We start from the raw sequence: 21,894 nt of genomic DNA on the forward strand, positions 1-21,894 counted from the left end.
GGGAATCGGCGGGATACAACCTCTTTAGCCTTTGATTCTGGCCCTTTGGTGGAGATAAGAGCCATAGCCATGGTTAACATTCATAACATTCATAACTATCACTAGCTGCCGTCAAATCCAAGCTAGTAGCAGCGAAAGCCAGTTCAGCATGTTAGAATAAGAAGGCGGAGCCCTGAGCACAGCGTGACAAGGTCAGTCATGGACAGACGTGGTGTCACTGGAGCTTCCGTAGTTGGTCAAGCCAAGGCGATTCCTATAGTTAAACACTAAGCGAAATTAGAAAAAGAACTATAAATTCCTGTCACTTTCCAGCCCACGACACAATGTCCATCTTCCATACTGTCTGTGGTAGTGAGTAAAAGACTCCAAAAATCCCCCTAAATTTAAAGATGACTGCTAATCAGAGCAGTATCTGAAATGATAGTTAAATTTTGAATGTCCTTACAGTAGAAAAAGGCATTAGAACAGTGTAAGAAGACTGTAACATTAAAGTTTAGTTTCCTTTTATTGCACTAAGGAAAATTGCATTAAAATATATCTATATTTACTTTTCATCGATACCCTGTGATCACTTTAGATATTACAAAACTTCAGACCCACTCTCAGTATTGTCTCACAAATATATACTCTCTCGCCTACATTTTGTTTGTTGGGGTTTCTCACTGTATGAAAAATGATGGGGTCATTGATGAGTAGCCTTCCAGCAATGTGTTTCACAAACATGTTAGCAAATCACTGTGAAGACACCACTTGACTCTGCAGCACCATCTGCTCAGCTGTGATGTGGCGTGTGCTGCATGTGCTGCAGGCAGTGGAGAAAGCATTGTAGACAATCAAGCTGGAGCCGCTCTACCAGGGAAATCATGTGATGACAACTTTTACAAAACATCCAAAGTATCTTTTCCTGCATTATCTTGTCAGTTTCTGTGCAACATGTAAACCGATGCAGATCTGTGATGGACTAGGCTGATGATTTGCTAGCTTCAATTATTTCAGTTATTTATTTATTCGAACCTTGTTTTGCTATCAGAGTGCATTTAATTTGAAAGGTATTATTCTTTTCCTTCAATTAAATGTGAATGGAGATCAAAAATCCTGTCAGAATAGCTTCTTCGTGACACAATAAAACAGGTCGTTGGGCACTATTTTCACCCACCTTCCCTCCAGCAGTTATTGGCAGTAGTCACTGAAATATTCAACCTAAGTTGGTGCTGACTTTTTTTTTTCTCTCTGCCTGATCTGATTTCTGTACAGTAACCTGTCACCTCAGAACGTAAACATTTTAGTTTAAAAAAAGTACTCATGTGCAGAACAAATCAATCTGTCAAGAGACAATTTTCAAGCTGTAATTCACAGCTTGTGGTAAATACCAGATTGGCATGCAGGTTATTGTAGAACCCCTTAACTGCTTAAACGAATTGTTGCTACTTGACTGTTTCTAGCTTGCATAGAAATATGGCAAAATGTATACTTGTAATACTTATTGTATGCTATCTCTATTCTGTCTCTTGATCTCTGTTTGAAAAAAGTGCAGACTAAAGGTACGTGCTGGGCTAATCTTGGAGTTTATATAACTTTCGGATACCTTTCACTGGCTATCTTGTTATGGTGTACATTTTTAATTGAGCACAATAGGAAAAAAAGGAAGTACCATGTAATAGTGGGTCTTTGTGCTTAAACATTCTTTTTACTTTTTCAATAACATTAACTGAACTGTTTCATTTTGAAAGCAGTTGCTTCATTTCTTTATGTTTTGTATGTATATTTGTGCAATTAATAGTGGCAAGACTGAAATTTGAATGGACAGCAGCACATTGTTTCATGACCCCTGCCTGTCAACTCTGAAGCGCAAGGCATTGAGTAGGCAGTGCCGATGCAAATCAGTTATCAGAAAATACACTGCACATCTTTAATGTATCTATGCACATCCCTCTTTAAGTTCATACTTCCCAGCAAACAACAGTTGGAGTTTTTGCTGTTGTTGTTTTTACCAGAGTTCAGAAGTCAGTCTCACTAAATTCAGTCTTTCGGTGTGAGTATTTTATAATTATTGAAGCTTACTGTGTTCACTGAACAATTATTTTAAGCAATGTTTAAAGCCAGAAGACCAGAATATCTTTGGAGCCTAGAGATTGTCTATTAAAACGAAAAGGGAAGTAGTTTGTGTCAATATAAAAGGATTATCTTTTACATCCCAAAGCAGAAGAGCTATTATGATAACTAGAAAATGGCTCTGGTCACTGTCACAGATACATTTCCTAGCTCCTTTAATCATTCTTAATTAAGGTCAGTACAGTTATCTTTTAAAGGATGACATTTCTAAAGTGCCCGAAGAATCATGTTGGATGTCCATTGTTCATTCACTCACTATAATTCTTAAACTCTAGCAGATATTGGTAATTGGTGATGTCTGTTAATACTTTTGTGTGCAATCACAGGACTTGCAGTTATTACGGCTTATGTTTTTGTTTTTTTTTGTTTTTTTTGGCACATCAGAGTTCTTGATAATGTTTTTGGAAGTAAGTTATCTTTAAACTGTGGGTCCATAGTGTAGTAGCAAGTGAAAGGTTGCTGCTTTGATCTCAGCCTGAGACACAAGGGTGAAAGCAGATAATTCCACCATTAGGATTCATGAAACTTGGACTTATTATGAGTGGATGATGATGGTCTCAAAACTTTACCATGTTATTTCAACAAAATCTCTAATTATTATAGTTCTAAAAATATAGGAAAAAAATACTGAAAGTGGTGTTATCAATGCTTGCAGATGGCAGTATTTATAAGTGTCATTAAATGAAAGGCATTTTCCATCCCTCTTTTCAAATGAGCTACTGTCATTGATGAAACACTTCCTTATTCGAAGTGTGAATCAAAGTGCCAGCAGTAGCAGCAGCAGCAGCAGCAGCAGCATTATACTGCAATAATAGCGACACGCCATTATGTGTAATGAGACATCATAAGTCAAGTGTAGGCACAAAAGTGGCCTAAGTACTCTTGTGCTTGGGGTACTTTTTCCTCTGGAAATTTTAAATAAAAGTATAACATGACTGCTTAATAGGGCTGGGCCATATTATACCGTTCACGGTAATACCGGTATAATGTTAGGCAACGATAGGAAAATGAAATATCGCGATAGAATGGGAGTAAAACGCGCATGCGCAGTGCCTTTGTTTTCATACGCACATGGCCGATTGTTGAGTGAAGCAGATGAACCAGAATTGGTTTGTAAAAATGGTGCAACTTCAGTGATGTGGAACTTATTTGGTGTTTGTCCGTCAGATACACGACAAAGCACATTTTTTTGCAGAACATGCAAGCGGCCGTCGTTATTGTCGTATTTGTCGGACTAAGATGCTCTTAAATCTGGGAGTAATCTGGGTCCTAAACTCCGTATACTTCAGGTCAAACAACACTGCAGCATCACTGAGCGTTAAAAACTGTCTAAATTCTTTCATCTTTAATAAAACGATCAGCATTGCTGCTTTACCAGGTGTAACTATAAAGTTTAACTTCCAGGCATCCATGAAAACAAAAGTTATTACATTTAACGGAGTTAGAAGTTAGCAGGAAGCTAGCGGAAGTTAGCTCGCTAGTTTTGCTAGTTACCTAAGCATGATATTGCATGTTCTGACTGAGAGATTTCTGAAAAAAATCAAACGTACAGCTCTGCTATCACTTCCAACATAAATGAAGACAGGAAACTAAACAGCAGTGACGTTTGTAGGGTTACTGAAGTTGGGCTAGCTGGTATATAATGATGTGCTACGTGATCGCTAGCGACACAGCTATATTAGCATAACATAAACAGTGAAGCTGGAGGACGAACACTAACACTTTTCCACTTATAAAAGTTAACGTTAAGGTTCTTCATGGTTAGAGACAAATGCAATCGCATGGCAGGATGCTGTAAACGGACCAAACTTCAGTCAGGAGAACAACTGAGATAATCCATCCACAATACGAGGTTAGTCATTAATATACTGCAACATGGGAATAGAGCAGCTGCCAGAGAATTCAACATTAATGAATCAATGGTACAGAAGTGGAGGAAGCAAGAAGAATGAGTTTAATCAAGTTTGATTTATCTGACTGCTTTGTTTCACTTAATGTGCCTTATAATCCCGTGCACCTTATGGTCCGAAAAATGCGTACTGCACACTGCAGTTTAATGTTGCAAAGCACCTCTTTTTAACTTCAGTGGATATTATACATGGTTATGCTCAGGATATGTCAGCCCATTTCTACTGGAAATGCCTTTTGGTTAAACTTTCAGCAAGGAATTTGCATTTGCACTGTTACATTTTTATAAAGCTTTAATGTACATAAAAACCAGCTTCTTGTTTAAGTGAAAATAAATGGAAGGTTGTCTTTTTGCGCTAGTAATGTTGTGGAGTTGTATTTTGTCTCGCATCAATTATATCGTCGGTTATATCGTTATCGCAAATTTTCAAATATATATCGTGATAAATATTTTTGGCCATATCGCCCTGCTCTACTGCTTAACACTTAGTTTCACAGTAACTAAAGTAAATTGACCTTGTAACTTTCAGGAGGTGCACAATAGTGTTACACAGTAAAACTGAAATATATATTCTTGGGTCTGGATTTTTTGCCAGCTGCATTTTTCAATTTGTTCTTCCTGCCACATGGAGTGCAGCTAGCAAGCGGAGCTAAGAATGCTCGGTTGAGACATTTGTTTACTTTTAGATTGCATCACCAGTTGCTAGTATCTCTTTCGTTTGGTTGTTCTCAGTGGTGTTCTCAGAAAGCTTTCTTGTACATTTACTTTAAATTACTTGGAAATAGTTGAAGTAGCTTCCTTTTTACTTAACTGAGATCGCTGACATGCACTCTTGCTCTCAGACATGCCTGGTAAAGTTAATATCAGCATAATGATCACCTTTCCACCGTGGGAGCTCAGAGCAGCAAGTGCAAGGTACAGTAAACACAAATATCCTTTTTCCGACAGCAGTGGAAAAAGCAAAGATTCTCTTGCCTCATGATAGTTGGGATAGACTCCAGCTCCCCGCAAGCCTGGTAAGGACACGCAGAGGAGAATGGGAGGGTTGAATTTACAATTCATTCCAGTTACAAGTTTATTTGTTTTCTTCTTGTTCATTCAATGTTTAACCAATTGGCCACAAGTTCCATTGAGCAGTTCTTTCAGGGCATCTTGGAAAGATGACCCCTTAGTAAGTAGTTTTTTTTCCCCTCCCCTGAAAGTGACCCTAAACGAGGTCTAACAGCGGGATGGTTCATATTATCTTAAAAAGGCATGCAGGCAACAAGCTGTTCTGAAATGGCCTACAAACTCTTACAGCGGAAAACAACCATTAAATGCTGAGTGAGCTTAGTTATTTGCGTGACACATTTCATTGTGGGAGCCAGAACACTGCCAGTAACAGTAATGCTGATTTTTCCTTTTCAGTTCACGCCCTTTCGGATGGTCCTGGTATTTCATGACATAAAATCTAAACAGGATAATTTGAATTGATAGTTATTCCAGTCAGCCGTGGGAAAAATGCTTGACACGGAAAATCGAGTGCATAGGGTTGATAAAAGTCACATTGATTAAACACATTTTAACTCGGCTGAGAAATTAGGTTAAATAATGAACATCCGATGCCATGTTTAAATCCCAAGATACATTTGTCCGGTATAGCATACATTACAAAAGGAATTAGTTTTTTTTAAGTTTTTTTTTTATATATATTGACTGTTTAGATGATCTACACAACATTGTTATAATTCCCTCTTGGAAAGCATTTCTGCTGAAGTTGTTGTGTTTCTGTTGTAATTGTACGCAGAAAGGCTTTAGGGTGTTAAATGTATTTGTCTAACGACGTGTGACAGAATGAAGCATGTCTGTCTCGCACAGACCCCGATTCTATTTAAGGGATTAGCATGCAATCATCATAATTTATGTCCCCGCATGTCACAACATATTACTGGTGGTGACATGTTGGAAACAGCTGATGAGACTTCAGTTGCGCCTCTCAGCTCCCTGTTAGTTAAGGTATTGAGAGGAAATGATTTTGAGGGTGAATGATCTGTAGGATTTTTGTTTGCAGAAAGTTACTCTTGCGTTTTTATCGCTGCACGGAGCAAACACAGATTATTTGGTGATGCAGTCATCTCTTCAATGCGCTTTTTAAGTAAACGTGTCTTGGATGGTAAAGTGCAGCTCAGGACTTACCCACGTTTCTTTCCCGCCCCCCACTGTGCTGCAATGACTGTGTTCCCTACCTTTATTCATTCACAAGCCCTGCCCTGTGGCCACACATGCTCATATACCTAGACCTCAGGTTATTGCAACATTTCTCGGGGTGAGGTCCAACGTGTGAAGTGGGTATGGGTGCAGCTTCTGAGTGATTTCCTTCCCACACTCTTTGTTGAAAAGTGAAGGAGATGCTCTCAGGCTTTCGTCTCTATTCACCACAGCCTTGTACGTCTAACGTTTTTAATCCTGTATCAACAGAAGGACAGGTATGTGTCTCACTCAAAGGAAACTACATCTTTCTTTTGAGCTTATTCAAGGTAATTATTGACAGAGTGATTGTGTGTGCGCAAGAGTGACTGATTCTGCTTTGGAAAGGAGACATTCCTGTTGGGTGTGTCAATATGAGCAAAGTATTTTTCAGCTGTTGAAAGCAGCAGAAAGTCAAACATCTGGTTGTCTAATAATAACTTTTTTTCTTGTTTTGATCCTGGCACATCCACTATGTGGGGCTCACAAGAAGTTTTCATTATTTTCTTCAAAATGCTATTTTCTTGTGAGCACATTACTAGCAAATCCATGTATTGATGCTTAGATGCATATTCTGTCTGACGTTGGGGTCAGTCAAGGTTCATACAGTTTGATTCAGACCATTTACACATTTGTATTTCTAAATTCCCACATCTGCTCATAGCAAATACTTTGTGAGGATGTCCGCCAGTGTTTCGTAACCATCTGTTGAGTCTAATAGTTTGCTCAGTTAAGAGGTCTAGAAATGGCTTCAGTTTCAGGGCCATACCTAAAAATGAAATGCTGCTGTTGTGAATGAGAGTTTTTTTTTTTTTTTTTTTTTTTTTTTTTTTTTAACTTTCCTCAAAAGTGTTTTTGAACCTCTCTCTGTCTTTGTAGCGTCTGCTGGACATAATTTGATGGTGTTTTGTGCATCAGGAAAGTCAATACACTGTTAAAAAAGAAGCAATTTAGTATTGTGGGTCTTTGGGGATGTTGTTGTACCTGCTGAGATTATTAATGATTAGTGACGGGACTGAATTTCTCCTCACAATAAAAGTCAGTCTAGATAAGCTGGAAGCATTCATGCGTCGCATGGCCCTGACAGCAAACGGTTATTTATTTATTTTTCTTACTTAAAAATATAACTTGAAATACATCAAATGATTTCACTCGTCAGATTGTCCTCTCAACATACGGTAATCAATGCAACTTGGATATGCTCATAACATGGTTTTTGTTTGTTTAACCTTGGTAAACTGTATAATGCATGTGTGATTATGCTGCACTGAGACAACCAGCAATCAGACATACACCACTTTGGTTTGAAAATTACACATCTGACTCTTCATTGTATTTTAGAAAACAAGCTTTCTGTCTAATAACAGGAATATTGGGGGATGATTTGCAACAGGCCTGATTACTTCAAAAAAGATTCACAAATTCAGTGAGGCTAATTGGATCATGAACAAATTAATTAATTATTTTGAGGCATTTGTATTGTGATTTTGGGATCTGCGTCAGACTTATTGCACCCATGTTTCCATTACAGATCTGGGGGTGGGGGGAATCTGACCAGCAGCATGAATGGCATCCAAGCATAAATCTAGCTCCATTTGTTTTCCTGTTAGGAAAAACCACAGATTTTATGTGAGACAGTCCAAGTCACTGCATCACAACCACTCAGACTCACTACTACGTTCTGTAAAAAGTCTTTTATAGGGTGCTGCTCAAAAGGCAAAGTTCTTCATGTGACTTTTTGTCTTCATGTGTCATAATACATTTAAAGTTGTGCATTAACTATCAAACTGTAATTTCCAACAAATATTAAGTATACATTTAGTGAAAAATTCAGCCTGAAAACTGGTCTTTAAGTAGCTCTCGCCTGTGTTTGTGCCATTGATTTTTCCCAGCTGCTTTTAGCTCAGCAAGTCAAGGCAATCAACTGCTGCTTCTTTGAGATTCCCTGCAATTGAAATTCAGGCTAATGTACTATCATTTCTCAGCTCGTCTCCATTTCTGTGCTGAATGTCGGTGATGTGGTGTCACTCAGCCCCCTGGAGAGAAATTTGCTTCCCTGAAAGTCAACAGATAATGGTTCTAATGGGTTTGACGTACAGGACCAATTACAGGAACACCGCGTGTGTTCAGGTGATGGCAATTTATCAACTTTGCAAGTAAAAGGGGCTGAAAAGGAACTTTAAATAAGAAACAATAAGAGGATTTCAGAAAAAAATAGTCTAAAGGAAAACAGTTGCTTTTATTATACTTTTGCAGGGAAAACTAATTTGAATACAGCAGTGCGTGCTCATTTGCCACTTTTTTGGGTGCATCTGTTCAGTTGCTAGTTAATGTAGAAATCTAAGTAGCCAATTACATGGCAGGAGCTAGTTAAAGATGTCAAACCAAGCATCAAAATGGGGAAGAAAATGACTTAAAGTTTACGTCATCATTGTTGGTAGTGGTAGATTGACTGATTTGAGGGTACTACTGTTTTGGTCTAATGGTGTGGGAGATATTTTTTTTATTTTTTTTGGCATAGCTCGGCCCACTTATTACCAACTAAATATCACCAAGTATCACCTCAATTTGGTTTAATGAAGTTGAAAATGAGTTCACTGTACTCAAATGGCCTCTACAGCCACCAATAGAGCACCTTTTGGATGTGGTTGAATGGGAAATTCACAGCATGGATGTTCAGCTGCCAAATCTGCAGCAACTGTGTAATGCTATCATGTCAATATGAAACACATTCTCTGAGCAATGCTTCCTGGCAACTGCCATAAAGAATTAAAGCCGTTCTAAAGGCAAACACTGGTTCCACCCAGTTCTAGCAAGGTGTACTTAACAAAGTGGCCAGTGAGTGCATGTATAATGACATCAAGATAAACTCCTCACCACTGTGACTTTGACAGCAGTGCTGGCTTTTTTTTCAGCTGCTCCCTCCTTCACCGCTGGATGGAAACGCATATTTGTTCTGGGACAGATTTCACCCAGATTCAATATGCTTCCTATACGCAGTGTGCTTCCTGCCAGGTTTGAACCAGGGATCGTGACAGGTTATTACCGGAGCTGTGATATACATCTGCTTATTTCATTTAATTTTTTTAACTTGTTTTTCATCAGATTGTATAGCAGCAGACAGTTTTAGTACAAGTAGGACAATAAACTGAAAATCCTGCTAATTTATTTGCAGTGTTTTTGTTGACGAGACATCAGACTTTACAGCTTGACAGCTGGCCAACTAGCTACCCAGCAGGGACAGTTACAATAAAGTAGAATCTGCACACTGTTCGCTCAACTTCCACTGCTTCATATCTTGCAGGCAGAGATAATATCTTGTCATCAAATACAAACATGGCTCGGAGCCTTTTTCCCAGTTTATCCCTATCCCGTAATGCAGTCTCTGAATGTGGAAAAGCCAGAGTCGACAGTCCCTGATCCACACGGACTGCCTTATTCACTGCATAGTCTGTGTGCAACTCAAGATGCTTAATATAGCGACATATCATCTTTCTTACTTTTTACCTAAAGTGCCAATCTACAGACAGACACAGACATTTATGTTCAAATAACACATTATTTTTCTCAAAGGAAACATTTCTTCAGCATCTCTTTTCGCCCTTGGGTGGGTCTTTGTTCCTGGCTTTTTAAGGACTACTTCCCAAAACACCCAACGTGCTCTGATTGGCTGGCTAGTTCTTGCTATGTTATGGCGAAAATCAGACATTGATCTCCAAATGAAGTCTCGTCAACAAGTATTACTAGCAAGAAAACAATTCAACTCACCACAGTTTATAGTGTCACAACAAAAGGGTCTGACTACTGGGCCTGAAGATTGATTTATTTCTTTAATTCGGTTAGAAATACAAAAACAAAACCACAAAACATTTCTGCTTGGTGGTTATGTTTGATTAGAGCAAAGTTTGCTTGTTGTTTATTGAGAGACTCGCAGATACATGAATGCCGTAAAACTGTGTATTTATCTACAAACGAGCCTTGGCTTTCACCTCAGTTATTCCAAATATTGTGAGTAGAAGAAAAAACACATCTTCAGAAAAATGTCTGTCATAACCTTAAGTAGGCAGTTATAACCCAAAATGCTTCCTAGCAGAAATATGAGACGGGTAAACATGCAAAACTCTAACAAAGGTTTCCTTCTTCACTCTGACTTCTCAGAGTCACCCTTTTTCTTCTGCACGTCGATTGCTAGTGACAGATAATAGTTTTTCTCCCGCAGCGCTTGTTGGGGAAGGTGTTACTAGACACGGGTGGTTTTCGAGTGATCCAAGGACTGATTAATTCATGACTGTAGATGAAACTGATTGGAGGGGGGGAATGGAGGGGGGAAAAAAGGCTGTATATGAACTTGAAGCTCTGCCTCAGCTTTCTTTATTGCTATCCCCTTTAAAAAAACCCTTCATTTAGGTTTTGACACATTAGAAGAAATAAGTTTTCAAACCCTGTGGCACACTCATTTTCCCTTTATGTCCTTTCAGTATGAACCACATTTAGTTTGGGAAACGGTCACCAGAAGAGGTGTTGTGTAAGAAGCTGAGAGGAGTGGCCAAGTCTGAGGTCAGTAGATCAGATCATGTGATCCAGTGTGTCAGGGTGGGGTCAGACTAAGACTTTTCTTGGCAGACTAGGAGACACTGAGGATTATAATGCTTACAGGGAGATTTAGCTTTGACTAGAAAAGGATGTCTAGTAAAAGAGAGGCTTATTATTCCATGTTGAATAGGTAGATAAGTCTGACAGTTGATGAAATTCATTTTCAGTTTTCTTTAGTCTTGCTGTCATGCAGGCTGTTTGTATTCTGCTTAGTCAAAGGAAACAATTATAACAGTAATAATTAGACACTGGCTTGCTTCTTTATCTTGACCACAATGAGGTCATCTTTATTCTGGAGGAACTACGCAGTGTGGTCCTTGCGCATTAAACTAATGACAGCCTTGAAATCTGCACAGATTGGGTCTGCCTTCTTGGCTTCTTACCTACTTTTCAGCTTTGTACTTGTTCTTTGAACTGTTTAAGGGCCTGAAATACCCAAGTTTCAACCCACCAGGCTTACAGTGAGGTTTTTCCTCCCTCCCTCGTTTGGAGGGCAATACAAAGAAATGTTGAAGAACCAGTCAGCCATGTGCTTTTAAGGACTGTGGTAGGTTGGCAGCTTCGCTGTCTTCACTTGTATTTCACAGCTGCTGAAAAGTCAACGATAAGCACAGTGAAATCATTGTAGACCAAATATAATGGGGGATTTCAGTGGTAGGCTTCTACACCCATCACAAATTTTCCTTCTTTCTTATGGTGCCTTCAGCAAGGTTTGCTGTACTTCCTGGATGTTGTTTTCTTTGGTTCTCTTTCCTAAAGTCTGCTCTAGTCTGGACAAGTTTAGCCTGCTGAGAAATACTGAGATTATATACACAGATTTTGGTCATATTTTCACTCTTTAGTGTTTTTGTTGGCAAGTCATTTTTTTATTTATTTAGTTTTTTTTTTAATGGAAGATTGAATGTTAAATCCCGTTTTTATAGAATATACCGTGATAAACATGTCATGTACCGTTATATCTGTCCTGCATAGTTAATTGCAGCCTGTTAATTAAAAGAAAAGCAGAAGAGTTTTCTTTCCATCCTGAATAGGTTGGCAACTTCTGTGAGTTTTCAAAATATGCCCTCAGTCCTGTCAGTGTTTTCCTCTGTGTGTGAGTGTATGTGTGCAGCAGTCAGGGAGGAGGAGCTCAAATTTTCTAGTTTCCCATTTCTGGCTTTTCTGGGAATAACATGGAATGTCCTGGTTCAAAGGCTGCAGTTGAGGGATGTGGTGGGAGGTAGTGGAGCACTGTGTTGTAAACTGCAAGTGAACAAGCAAAGTACCTTGGTGACTGATCAGAGGATGTATGTAACGTGGTATGCAGGACATTACATATATTACATACTTAACATACTTGGTGTTAGTGAAGCATTAATCTGTAATACCAGAGCTGGCATGTGATTCTTCACATCTCAGAAACATTGAATGTCTCACACTGCCTTGGTGACGCTCTCCCAGAATACCTCTGGATCACATTTCGTCCACATGTTTCGGGACCTGCAAAACTACATGCTTGTAGATTACACCAGCAGTGCAGTATCTCAGTCGTGCATCTTCTGTGTTTATTAGACCCCCTTGCTTTTGGTGTGACACAGCCATCACAGCCTTTAACTGTCTTCTCTGGTGAATCTGGATCCACCTCAAGCAAAGCTCCCTTGACGCTGTCTCCGTCAACAGAAATAATGAGATCATAACTATTTGTTCCACTTTCTCATTTCAGTTCAGAAACACCTTATCACCTTTTTCCAAAGGCCTGCCCTCTCGCATCTCTTGCAACATCTCCAATACATCCAGTAATACAGAGAAAAGTCACCTGTGGACACACATGTTAGGGCAACTTTTGCATTGCTAAGATTGAAATTTGCATTCCATTTTTTGGCCTCACCAGAATCGCTGGCTTTCCTTTTGTTTGTGTTGGATTTTTATATGACTAAATTTCATACATAAATCATTATTTAAGTCGTGTGTTGTCTCAAGACCATATGGCATTCATTTGCACTGTCACAGACATAAAACATTGACAGTCCTTTTCTTGTTTGGGCCATATGGCATGTGTGGGTGTATGTTTGTGCATTGCTGGTGTGGTGCACCTCCACTTCTCAGCATCGCTTTGCCTGCGTGTGTTTGCACGCGCACGCACCCAGTCCGGTATGTGTGCAAGACTTTTAGCCGAGCGCCTGTGGTGACCAGAGCATTGTGTGTGTGTGTGTATATGTGTGTGCGTGTGTCCCAGCAGGAGGAATGCCAGCTCCTGAGCAGAGCCCAGTGACGGAGGAGGGGCTTCTGCTGACCATCCGCGACAGTTCAACTGGCCGCAACATGGAGGCTGACAACACCGCCAACAACATCCTGGCCTCCGTCAAAGAGCAGGTAGTGGGTTTCTTCCACTCACACTGTGCTAAAAGCCCCTTTGCTTCATGTTAAATCTCTGATATTACAGCACAGTTACAGCGTTTATGAACCATTATTTTGTATTGGGACATTTCAGAAATGTATGCATGGCTTTTTTTCCCCCACTTATTTGTGTCACACAACATGTTAACACTGTAATTGTATAACTTAACGTTGAAAGTGGTCACATCTCAACGTGTGAGATGATGAAAAGATTTTCATTTACAGCCGAATCCTCATCATAGACTTTTATTTGCTTTATTCTATTGTGAAAAAAAGTGAAGTGGAGGAAGCTTGACAAAGAAAGCGATTCATGGTTTATCGCCTGCAGTTATGGCCTGGCTTGTATCAGAGGACAACTAGAAAGATCATCTCTAGCAGGGATTGAGAGCTTGAGTAGAGACGTGCCCTCTGACTCACTCCGTTTCCCTCTGTGATTCATCCACGCCCCCTTTGGTTTTTTACACACACTCCTTTTTCTTTCTGGCTTCACTCCAGTCCTTCATACTTCTTGGGAATCCAGCACAGGGCATAATGTGCTACAGAGATTTTGATCATTATTAATAATTTGAATTCCCTTGTGTGAAATCTTGCGTACATTTCCTGAACTACGCTCATGTTGAGCTAAAGTTTGAGAATGATTAATGGTTTTCCTTCATTTTATTATTAAAAAACTTTTTTAAAAAAGGACTGCACGAGTGCTATTAAGACTTGCTGCAGGAAAGTGGGTATTGTTTACATGTGTGAGGAAGGAAGGAAGGAAGGAAGGAAGGAAGGAAGGAAGGAAGGAAGGAGGGAGCACCTGTCATTGTCACTTCCTTCCTTAGAATAATCCTTGGTGGCTCATCCGGTTGGAGCAGATATCCATGCAGGCGAGCAGGAAGGGCGAGTAGCCTGCCTGAGCTGTTGCTTTTAGAATGACTGGCTGGAGGCATGGCTCGACGGGGATTCCTGCCGAAGAGTCGATACTTTAAAATTATAGTTCTCCTCGGAGTTTATGCAGGACAGAGTTGGAAAAATGAATAAAGGGATGAGTGCGAAGGAAAATGCGTAGAAGGTCAGAGACGAGGGTAGTTAGGGTTTCGGGTTTTTTTCCGTCCTCTACTTATATGTGAGGTTTTCCTGTGATTGTTGAGAGAAACCTTCGAGGGATCGCGCTGTGGATGTAAACATGCATGTTTTGTAGCCATGTTTGTGGTTAGGGCTGAAGCTAAGGAATGAAAGTGCTTGACAGGAGTGTTTGGTAAGTGTTTATTGTGTTAAGGCTGCATCTTTTATTTTTTGTCTTTGTTCTGCTTCTTTATTTAGCAGAGTTTCCTCTCTTTGACTAGTCTCGTTCACTCCTCGTCTTCCCTCCTCTTCGTTCTCCTTGGAAATTTCATTTTGTCATTGCTGTAGTTACAGCTGCACAGCCTTTGCCCAGATGCCCAAAGAAGGAAAGGCTCACCAACATGTTGGTGTTTATTCACTTGGACATGTCGCACTCTCTCTTTCCTTTTAACTACTTGCAAACATCAGCCTCTCTCTCCCTCTCTTTTTCCCCCTTTGCTTTCTTTAGCCTGTAATTTTAGGACTTGGTTGTGTTGCACTGTAGCTCCTGGAGTCCTGTTTGTGCTCTGTGCTTGTTTAATAGCAAGCACCATCTGGATGACACATCCATAATGGTTTATTACAGATCCAGTGTTTAAATGTCAAAGTATTTCTTGCAGCTCGTTCTTATTTGCCTCTGAGAAGCACGCGTGCTGTTTCTCAAGCTTGAGTCAACTCATAGCAAATGAACTGTATTGTTATTCAGTATTAACTTCATAAATTCTCAATCTTCAGACCTATCTTTGAATTAGAATTTAATTTAACCAAAGGGATGATTATTATTTTTATTTATTTATTTTTTAAATCTTTAAATCTGTCTTAGGTCTAATTAAAGCAATGGGGCAGCATTGGCACTCATTCAGACCAGACTAATTATAATTTGGTGTTTTTCATTATTTGATTTGATTTCAGTTCTTTTATTTTTACGTTCACTTCATGTTAATTTAGGTTTGTTTACTGAATGGATAAGCTTGTTTCTGTTGAGTTTTTATTGTTTTAAATCTTTATTTTGCGGTAAGTTTTTAGGATTTTGAGTATTTCTTTTTAATTATAGATGGGTAATTTACATGGGGCAAGATTTGAGGAGTTCAGAACACGGTTAACTATGTAAGCCTCCCAGTCTTAATAATCGAATGTGCCAACACCTCTTCACTCTTGTAATAATAACAAATTTGACCAAATTAAAAGAGACTAAAACTACAGGTCTTTCCCGTATGTATCTATATATATTTGTTCCGCATTATTCAGGCATATCCAGGCAAGTTGCATCTCCTTCGGAAGAATACTCGCTCATCTTCTCAGTAAATTCCAAAGAATTTGGGGTTGGATGCACAGCTGCGTGCTTGTTCAGAGATTCATCTGTAGGTGAGCATCACCTTACTCATTATATAGCTGAACGTGGCTCACGCTATTCAGTATGATTATCAAAACATTTGACCTAAATTAATTGAATGCAGTTTAGACGCACAAGTACCTGCTCTGAACAAGCAACATAAGAGGAAATAATATTTGTTTCTACTTTAAACATGTTGTTTGTTTTGTACATTTGAGTTTAATGAATCATTTAGTGCAGACGTTATTCCTGTCACATGACACCGTGAAGGCTCTAACTTCCTGGTTGTCTGGGTAACTTTCTGTGTGGAGTTTGGATGTTCTCCCTGTGCCTCCATGGGTTTCTTCCAGCTACCGCCGGCGTCTTCCCACAGATCAGACATGCTTGTTAGGTTAACTCCTTCTAAAATAGCCATGGATGTGAGGTAGATTAAGTGCTTAAAGTGCATAGAATAAAGTGCTATATGAATGGTTGAATGTGGGTCGCAGTCTAAAGCGTTTCGATTGGTCAGAGTGACTAGAAACTGCTATAAAAGGGCCACGAAAGCCCCAGTCCCTTTTTCATTTCAATTTCTATTGGTGAAAGGAAAAAAAAAATATAGAAAATTATGGTTTTTGTTCTTCTCCAACTGTATTTTTAACTCGTGTGTATTCGTGAAGAGCATGTGTTTGACATTTAATATTCTGTTTTCTTTCCAGTTGTAATTTTTGTAGCATCAGAACACAATTTGCATTAGTTTTACATAAAGTAGGTTGTAGGGCTGTGCGATATGACCAAAACCTCATATCCCGATATAAAAATTCTATCGTCCGATAACGATATAAATCACAAAAATGTAACCTTTTCTGTAAATTCTGTGAATCTCGACTTGCGGGAAGTGTTTCCAGCTGGGCGTCATGTAGCTGGAGTCCAGTGTTTTAACCGATGCATGAAACGATACATTTTTAGACATAAGTTGTAACGGCTGCTGTTTTCTTTGAGAGTATTTATTACAGAGTTCTGCGGGGAAAAGCCGGTTCTAACGTTTGATGCTAAGGTTTATTTTTTAGCACCTGGCGGCTCTTTTTTACGTCTCATCCGTAAACAATCTGCTCTTTCACGTGATTCAGTTTATTTTGAAAAGTCTCAACAGGATCTTGAGCTTTATTGTGAAAGGTTTATGTGGAACATAAACAAGCAGACACGCGATGCTGTTACCGTTGTTGTTGCTAACCACAACACATAAAAACAGGCGCTTGTCTGTCTGTAATGTGGTTATTTTACATATAAGAGAAATAGAGAACTTTAAGAAATTAATATAGCCACTACAGTGACCATCAAAACGATGAAAAAATATTGCCGTAAACAGATTATTTTTGCGACACCACGAAACAAACGATAGCGTAAAATGAAACGATAGACGTTTTTATATCGTCATCCGATATATATCGTTATATCGAACAGCCCTAGTAGGTTGTGTGTCAAAGGATGTTGTAGTAGTGTAGTAATTTTAGTTTCCATTGTACCCAAATAAAGTGTTGTATGAGTGGATAACCTAACAGGAATGTGTATGTGTCTACTCAAATAATTCCATTATGTTGGTAGACTACAATGCAAATTGAATTTATGATTGTTGTTATTTTGATATGTGAGACAATGGCATTACAGATTATAGGGAGAGTTACGCAAGCTGTGAAATACTGAAATCATCCTAAAGCCAAGAGATGGGCTTCTTACAACAGTGTCCTTTAAATTTAAATTAAATAGTGTCACATTTGGTGGTTATTAAAATGATTATTTTAGAGATGATGGCTGCGATCTATTCTCTGGGAGCTCATTGGTAAGGTAGTTGGGTAATTTAGTAAGTAAGTGCATTTCATGTAAATACACATACTGTAAAATGTAAATGAAAACCTTTTATAACGTTAAAGTGATTGTTGGTGAATAATGGTGGCTGCATCAGACACCATTGTCAGCAGCCTTTAAAAACAAGCCAAATTGAGACTTGAAACAGCTATATAGGAGCTCTTTGGCTGTCTGAGTGGGAAGCCATGACATCCACTGCGCGGGCATGAATGAGGTAGAGGTCAGGTCTTTAAAGGGCCATCTCATTGATCAGTTTGACCTAATCTCTGCTTTCTACTGCTTCTCCCTTGAGAGAAATAGCTGCAGAAAAGGAGGGTCCTTTCGTTGCATCAGCTTTGATCTCATCAGCACCAAGTACTTCTTATACAAACACTTCTCTAGTGGCCCCTCGGTATACCTATTTTTAGGTATGTTAGTATTAAGTAGGTTGCAGAAACAGACAGAGGGGGAAGGATGATGGGTGACGATAACGTTTGCGCTTTCCTGACAGCGTGCACGCTGTACACGTAAAGTCTGTGCATAGTTGACCTGTTATTAACTTAAACCTTGAAATGCCAAACTGTGTTTTATTATTTGTATTTTTAGAAGTTATAAAGCACGGAATTTTTTTTTCTTCAAACTTTTTTGTGGAATAATATAATAATTCTTCTATTATATCTGCAGTACTTGAGTATTTCCATTAAAATTCGTGCTCATGAGCAGTTCAGGCAGTACTTCAAAATGTTTTTAAAGCAGTAGGAGCTTCAGGTTGGAGCTGATTTACTTCTTTATCCTTTATTTTGGAAAAGACTGATTGTTTGCTGATGTTACTCTATTACAAATATGATTTACTGTTGTATATTGTGAGTATAGTTCATGCAGTAATATGTTACACAATACACATTTGCAAGTGCACTAAATGTATGCAAGAGGTTCCACACTAAAGAGACTGCAGGAGCCGATCCTTTCCTGCTCAACATTCCCACTTTACTTCCTGGCCTTTCCCCTCTTTCCTCTCGCTTGCTCTGCGTTGCTGTTGAGGCATTTTTTCAGGAGGGGGACTGTTTTTTTTTATCCTTTATTATGACAGGAAAGCTCAAAGAAGTAGACAAAGAGCAGGGGGGAGACGACGCAAATGCCTCTGGCGTGGATTCAAACCTTTGCCTAATAGTTCGCCTGCTCAACCTGTTGGGCTAAAGCAGTGCCGACTGTTGAGCTATTTTAATGAGGGATTCTGTCCAAAAAATGCTGCTGCTACTCAGTGGATCCATAATGCAGTGGTTTACACATTTACCTAACAAGTGAAAAGATCCCTAGTTTGATCCCAGGAGGAAACTGTAGTTCTTTGGAGGTTGTATCAGGAAGGGCATCAGCATAAAAATCTGCCAAATAAAATATGTGGCGCTACATGCTGTAGTAACACTCAAATGTGGTAACCACAACCACAGCTGCTCTATCATGGCTAGACTGATAGACCAGTATCAGTGGTTTCAGAATTAGTCTGCCTCAAGCATTGCAGAGACGTGTCCCTCGAGCAAATGAGTAATATTAAGATTGTGGTGTGTTGATTTTTGGAAATGAAACGTTTTGCTGCACTCCCGTTCCTCCTCCATTATAAAGCTTTGTTGTTAGAGTAATGCTGTTATTAGCTGTGCCTGGACATGCCTATATGCATGGCACAACTAGCAAAAAGTTGTGTTCCAACACACCACCGTACAAAAACAAAACAAAAAAAACACCACCACCATCACCACAGTGGAATTTTCCCACTTTGTTGGAGTCAATTACACATGAAAAATCTGTCTGCCTTCTGCTTTTTTGTGGTAAACTGAAGTTACAGTCTGTGACCCTGATTTCATCCAAATCAGGCATAGACACACGCACGCTGGCATTCTTCAGAGCTCAGGAACTGACCTTGCTTTCAGTGCTACAACTTTACCCTGTTAAAGGCTTGATGAGCTGGCTGAAATATTACTCACTTGAGATACCCATGAAAGCTTCTGTCTTGTTTTAATGAAGCCCAAGTCATCTTTGTCCAAGTGACCCAGCTTAAGGAGTTAATAGTTGGGGTCAGAGAAAAGCTCAGAGGCAGTGGGTTTTTTGGCCATTATGCATTTCCATGCCCTAAGCCCACAGAAAGGTTGAGTTCCCTCCGTAGGCGATAGTGTCTGTTCCACTTCCATAGGCGAAATAAGGATTCTAATTACTATCGACTAGTGATTTTCTCCACTTCTCGGGGTCTTATCTGCCTTCCTCTGCCTGGTGCTGCTGCTGTGACACAGGCAAGGAGAAATCTAGAGGCATAAGCATTCTGGCCTCGATTATAGTCATAAAAATGGAAGCCGGGCTCCGAGCAATTACCCCATGGGGGAGCAGGACAAGTATGAGAGAGAAGTGAGAGAGATTCAGAGGGGAGAGATGCAGGTGAAGGAGAGTGCGCAGATATACAGAGGAAAGACAAAACGCAGAGATGCCGAGTGGGGGGGCAGAAGCGGGAGTGTGAGCATGATGGAGAGAGGCAGAGTCAGAGAGGCTGTCACCTGTGAATGGTTCACTAAAGCTCTCTGACAGGAGGCTGTCAACGTAGACGAAAACAGAAAAGAAGGAAAAGGGGAAGAGAAGATAATCTGCTCCCAATGTGACACGATGTCAAAGGAGTGGTCTGTCTAGCCTGGCGCAGCAATGCTGTTTTCTACCCAGCCACGGGAACTCTCCCCCCTCCCCAACTAGCCTGTTAATACTCATCACCATCACTGTCATCATCATCATCATTACCACTATAATCATTGCCACTGTCAACAGCACACACAGGGAACCAGGTCATTTGGAGCAGGAGTTTCACTTCTCACATAAGAGGGTAGGAGTATAATAGTCCTTGGAATTGCCATGCATCCATGGATGAAGTTCAGGAAGATGGCTGGGTGAATCCAAAGTGAGGTTCGTGTCTTTATCCCAAACGCCGCTTAGTTGAGTTGCACTAAATGACTGTGGTAATCGCACAAGCCACTGCAGTCTTTGTTCACTGCAGCAACCTCTAGACTGACGGTCCTTAAATTGCTTACTCACCTTATTATACCTTAGAGCAATGACACAACACTATTGATCTCTCTGTGGAATTGTATGTTCACACGTCTGTGATTTCACTGCTGCAGTATTTTTGGCCCCTTTTCCACTTGAGAAGATACAGATTGTCTTTGAGTTACTTATTTACTGGCAGTATGTCTTGGTATTATTATCAACATCATCACATAAGAGCTTTTGTTGAGGTTCAACAGCTTGTAGCTGCTCAGAAACAAAAGCAGCTCTGGCGCAAAACTTGGATGAAAAGACTTGGTGAAGAAAGAAAGCGATGACGAGGGATGAGGGATGACGGCATTAGATTAGCGGCACAGGCTTTAGAAATGTTTCCTTGACAGACATAGCCCCAAACAATAAGTGGGTGACACATGCTTTTATAACCAGGTTTAATAAAAACAATACCATAAAGACTGAGGTCCATTTGTCATTAAAATACTCGATTGGGTTAGGTTTTGTAGTTGTTAGTCAGGTAGTTAACACGGGTTTATTATTTAAGATAATTATTGCGCTCAGCTAATTAGTGAAGATCTCGTTTCCACAGTTACTCTGCCTGTTAAATGTGCTCCGTGTCTACTACCTGGAGAAAGCTACCGGAAAAACGCTTTATTCTCTTCCTGTTTTGGTTGTACAATCAAGCCTTCCTTTCCCCAGCAGAGTTGCCCTTTGGCAAACACAATTATAGAGTGAAGCGAGGCTCATAGCAAACCAACCTAAAGGCCGATTGTGCCATTATTCTGCATCCACTGCACAGTGCAATGAACATTTGCTCCATAATGATCAGTCAGGTCAAACAGTGTTTCAGTTGGCACTTTAAAAAGGAGGAATTGTATTTTGTGCTGCAGCGTTTTTTTTATAACAAAGTATTTAAAGCTTCAAACTGCTCCTCTTGAAATAGTGAATTTGTATAAATTGTGCTCTTTAGCGTAATTGTGTTTCATGCTGTAAATGCTGTTGGGGTGGCGGTTCAAAGGACGTGATTTTGTTGGGAATAAAAGATGTACCACTTGAGTCTTTTTTTTTTTCTTTTTTTTTTTCCCCCCTTTTAATTTCCTCCAACTATTAGTGCCAGTCACACACAGTGTTGGTCAAGTTACTTGAAAAAAGTAATCAGTAACTAATTACTGATTACTTCCCCAAAAAAGTAATCCCGTTACTTTACTGATTACTTATTTTCAAAAGTAATTATTACTTAGTTACTTAAAAGCACAATTTACAACCTGAATAGGTGATAAAGCGATAGATCTGTCAGGCCAATTCTACTTTTTCTGCATAATCAATCATACAAAATGTAATCAAATGGAAAAGTCTCTTTTTAAAACTTGTTTTATTAGTTTTAATCTTTTAACTTTATGCATCA

The 21,894-nt window shown here is 39.5% G+C and overlaps 1 protein-coding gene across 1 annotated transcript in view; it reads left to right on the plus strand.

Moving 5' to 3' along the window:
* The window catches only part of LOC309690254 (plakophilin-4-like), a 93,432-nt gene that overhangs the window by 9,544 nt on the left and 61,994 nt on the right, over positions 1-21,894 (plus strand). Inside the window, 1 exon segment of the mRNA XM_082507216.1 lies at positions 13,056-13,192. Within this exon segment, the coding sequence (XP_082363342.1) occupies positions 13,064-13,192 (129 nt within the window). The 5' untranslated portion in view covers positions 13,056-13,063.

The sequence above is a fragment of the Aulonocara stuartgranti genome (genome assembly GCF_965226115.1).
Source record: "Aulonocara stuartgranti genome assembly, chromosome: 16".
In the NCBI taxonomy this organism is placed as follows: Eukaryota; Metazoa; Chordata; class Actinopteri; order Cichliformes; family Cichlidae; genus Aulonocara; species Aulonocara stuartgranti.